Source organism: Etheostoma cragini, chromosome 15 (assembly GCF_013103735.1).
Source record: "Etheostoma cragini isolate CJK2018 chromosome 15, CSU_Ecrag_1.0, whole genome shotgun sequence".
NCBI lineage: Eukaryota > Metazoa > Chordata > Actinopteri > Perciformes > Percidae > Etheostoma > Etheostoma cragini.
In genome coordinates this window covers 24,588,967-24,593,443 of record NC_048421.1, presented here as the reverse complement: position 1 = coordinate 24,593,443, position 4,477 = coordinate 24,588,967, and the positions used below count along the sequence as shown (strand labels likewise).

Sequence of the window (4,477 nt, the reverse complement as noted above, 5' to 3'; positions counted from 1 at the left end):
CTAATACTGTATCTGAAGTCTCTTTATATAGACCTTAGTGGTCCCCTAATACTGTATCTGAAGTCTCTTTTATATACAGCAGACCTTAGTGGTCCCCTAATACTGTATCTTAAATCTCTTTTATATAGACCTTAGTGGTCCCTAATAGTGTATCTGAAGTCTCTTTTAAATACAGCAGACCTTAGTGGTCCCTAATACTGTATCTTAAGTCTCTTTTATATAGACCTTAGTGGTCCCTAATACTGTATTTGAAGTCTCTTTTATATAGACCTTAGTGGTCCCTAATACTGTATCTGAAGTCTCTTTTATATAGACCTTAGTGGTCCCTAATACTGTATCTGAAGTCTCTTTTATATAGACCTTAGTGGTCCCTAATACTGTATCTGAAGTCTCTTTTATATAGACCTTAGTGGTCCCTAATAGTGTATCGGAAGTCTCTTTTATATAGACCAACTGCCACTTTGCTCATTGGAAAGCCATGTCGTCTCTCTCTCATGGGGGGCCAAATTCTCTGGGTGGGCAAAGCAGAGAAAGGGGAGGTAACCTTTCCCCTTATGACCTCATGAGGAGCAAGATTACAGATTGGCCCATCTGAGCTTTCATTTCCTCAAAGGCAGAGCAGGATACCCAGGGCTCGGTTTACACCTATCAGCATTTCTAGCCACTGGGGGGGCCATAGGCAGGCTGGGGGAACTCAGGTAAATGTTAAAAAAGTGGACCTTTAATATGTATAAACCCCCAACTGTGCGATGATTGGAACATTTTAGTCGCCTGTCTTGTTCAGCGTTCAGTAGAACCTTGCCAACCAGGTCTTCCTGCTAGCTCTAGCCTCAGCTGCTAACTTATGGGACAGTTTTAAGATTTCTGGGGTTCTGCCGTACATGCAGATGAACGTACCAGTACTAGGAAGTCCACATTTAGAAGCTCCGCTGGACGGCTCACTTAATGCGGCATCATTCCCTCTTTAGGTCTTGTCTTTAGCGCAGCGCCATTTACAACATAAACACATTGGCTTAGCGTCCCCCGTGGTCTCCAGATCCACCCTCTCGTTCACGATGGAAAATGTCTTGAATGTCAACGTTCAAAAAACAAGGGCTTAAAAGTCTTTCATTTCTTTAGAAAGGTCTAACATTTGTATTGTCCCTCCATAAGAATAAATAACTCCTACATTGTTTCATCACAAAGCATGTTTTTATTGAGTATTACAATAAAATAATTACTAAGCTTGAGTATTTGGTAAAGAAATATTTTTATAGCCTATAATCCCATTATATCCTGCATACCTTTGCCAACATGTTTACAAAGTTGGTATTAAATGAATTCTATTAAAAAGGTCTTAAATTTAACATGCTTTCGAAAATATCTAAATTCAGTAAACCAGCTCCAGGTCTGGGACTAAAGACTGATAGGATGAGAGAAACCATGACAAGTTTGTGCTTAGTTTGTCCCCCCCAGACTTCTCTGCGACCATTACTGCAGCACTTAGGTCTCTCTTTGCTTTGGGCTCTCTCTCATTCAGACAGTTCCACGCGGCCCTGGAGGACCTGATAGAGGCCAGCCGCCTGTGCCCATCCAACCGGGAGATTCAGCGCCTGCTGTCCCGGGTCAAGGAAGAGTGTCGGCAGGTGGCGCAGCAGCAAGACTCTCCTCCTCCCTCGTCACATCCTGTTTATCAGCCAAACGCGGCCATGTCCAGCAACCGTTCTGGTTGTCAGCAGGTGCAGGACAGGGAGGGGCTTACTGAGGAAGAGAAAGAGGAGGAGGAGGAGGAGGAGGAGGGGAGTCACACCTCCCCCTCTTTCCACCCCCAACCTCTGGCTAAAGGATTTGACACCCAATGCGGCCCTGGGGTGCCATCCCACTCTTCCCTCTCCCCCACTCACCTGTGTCGACACCTGCCCAGTCCCACCCACCCCGCTTACTCTTCACCCGCTCACTCTGCTCCTCCTCCCCCCCCATCTTCCTCCTCCTACCACCATTTTAGCGCTCTGCGGCAACCCAGCCCGATGTCAGAAAGCATGCCTGCATTGTCCGGAAATGGAGGTCTGCACCAGCATCCGCAATCCAGCACTACCCGCCCCCACTCGGACCAGAACCCGAGGGTGCAGCAGCTCCACCACCTGTCTCAACAGAGGTCCTTCCAAAAGCAGAACTCTGTTGAGGGCCAGTGGCTCCAACCGGCCAAAGTCCAGGTTGTCAGAACCAGTCAGCCCAGTTCCTCAGCCCACTCCAGCGCTTACTCCCAGTTTGGCCAACTGCCCCAAGAACTGGCCGAGCTGGGGGAAGGCATCTGCCAGAGCCCTCCGGATATCCGCCCTAGCCTGCAGGTCCAGGCTGGTCTGACCTCTGGGCCTTCATATCCAGTAGATGACGGAGACGTTGACTTTGTTTGCCAGGCGAGAGCGGTGTCTGCCTATGGGAGAGAAGCAGGAGGAGAGAGGCGAGGGGTCAATAGATTTGGCCAGGCCCGTCAGTTTAGTCGCAACCAATCCAAAGCAGCCCACTACCCCATGGAGGTTACCGAGGCGACATTGGGCCCTCCGGATAGCCTTCAACCAATGCACGATTACCAATACCACCATCAGGGGGGACTATGGCGCCCGCTCAGTGCCCAAACAACCTCCTTCGCCGCTCCTCCCCCCAGGCCTCTCGTCCACTCCCAGAGCATCAACGTCCGCTTCTCCAGTAGCAGCGGCAGCCTTGCTGGAGGGCAGACCACCAATCACGGCCAAGGCTTCAGGACGTCTGCCTCCGCCCAGCACATGGATCTGACCTCTGCGGGCGGGGTTACTGCTTATCATGACGACCTCTTTCTAATCTCCTCTCCCCAGTCGGAATCGTGCATGGTAGAAGGCGGGACTTATCCCGGAGAGGCAGGCTGTTTGTCGCGAAACACTCCTTTTATGGGTGTTGTCGACAGGACGGCAAGGGTACAGCGGTATCATCAACAAGCTCCCTCCAGTTCTGCTTCCTGTCTCAGCCCGTCTCGCTCCTGGGCCGTGTCTTCAGTGGACACAGTTGTCACCTCACCTAGCAAAACCCCCGCCAACCAAGGAGGCTTCCAGCTGTCCTCCATCGCCTACCACAACCGCAGCAACAACAACGCCCACAACGACAACCAGCTCGACTACTATCCTCAGGGTCAAGGCTCGGGGCAGGTGGCCAGCCAGAATCCCTCCTACCGGGATGTGAAGCTGGCTCGAACGCTGCCGGTGAACCATAGCTGCTCCGACAGACCTAGTGACAGACCGAGGGGCCCCGCGTCTCCTGTCAAACCAAAAAGACCCTTTGTAGAGTCCAACGTGTAGAACGGAGGAAATGTGTGAACTCATACCGTATATTCCTATATTCACTGGGGTTATGGAATTATTAAGGTCAGACTGTGCTTGAAATGAACTTGTTTGTATGACACGTAGCTCGTAGGACATTTAGAGGGGCAAGACGCAATAAACGTCCAAATCTGGGTAACGGAACACACTCTCCTTGAAGGTTTTCATGGTGCGGGGTTGCACTGGGTTGTATGCACTCATACACAGAAAAAGTGATTGAAGTTGTAGTGTGAAGAAATAAAGAGAGCTTGAGAGAGATTCCGAGTCCCACCTACGTGTTTCACGTCGGCGTCACACCCAGCCGATCGCTGCCAGAAGTGTCCGTGCTTGGCGGATTGTCAGTTTCACAAAGAATAGCACTTTCTTTGAAACTTACCGACTCCGTTATTGTTCAGAAGAGATAGGGAGAAGCAGAAATGTGACATATGCGTTTGATATGGAACATTTTGCCTGTTACAGGTCAGGTCTGTCCATTAACCAGCCAGAGGCAAGGAAAGGAAGCAAGGAAGAAAGGAAGGACGAGACTGCTTAGACCTGAGACCGCTCCTGCCAGCACAAAGCACAATGAGGGGAAAAAACAAAAAGCCATCAGGTAGCACTAAAAAGAAATCCTCCTTTCATAGCCCAGTTCTTCTCCGGCTTCCAGTTCATTTAAAAACTGATATCTCTGAATGCCCACAATGCACTGCTCTAGAGATTCTGCCAAGTTCACATCTATACGCTAGACGGCGACATTTACAAGAGAGACAGGAAAGCACCACTATCACCTCTGTCTGCTGATTCGACCGGAAACCTGATACAGTATCTTGGCTATCCAGCCTCGAGAAGCTGTGCCAGTCCGATGCTGGTCAGTGTCCCGATCCCAAGCCATAGTTTGAGAAACTAGGATGATGCTGTCATTGAATGAGCACTGACTTGCTTTGTATAAAACTAAACTAAGTGATATTTATCTTTTTTAAGTTATATCTGTATTAAACTGTAGACATTTTGTTTCTTTTGTATACTGTATATTCTTTTTGGATTTGTCTTTATACGTTTATTTTGAGGTTGTTTTTTTACTGGAATCCTTTTTAAAGAAACAAAAAGAAGAGCAAATCCATTTCATCTTTGCTTGTGTGTCACGGCTAAACTGTAAAAATGCCTTTTAA

At 48.6% G+C, this 4,477-nt stretch overlaps 1 protein-coding gene across 1 annotated transcript in view; it reads left to right on the top strand.

Moving 5' to 3' along the window:
* Positions 1 to 4,263, top strand: part of tanc2a (tetratricopeptide repeat, ankyrin repeat and coiled-coil containing 2a) — a 37,866-nt gene extending 33,603 nt beyond the window's left edge. The window contains exon 27 of the mRNA XM_034894503.1: positions 1,520 to 4,263. Within this exon, the coding sequence (XP_034750394.1) occupies positions 1,520 to 3,308 (1,789 nt within the window). The 3' untranslated portion in view covers positions 3,309 to 4,263. The remainder of the gene's footprint in view (positions 1 to 1,519) is intronic.
* The last annotated feature ends 214 nt before the right edge of the window (positions 4,264 to 4,477 follow it).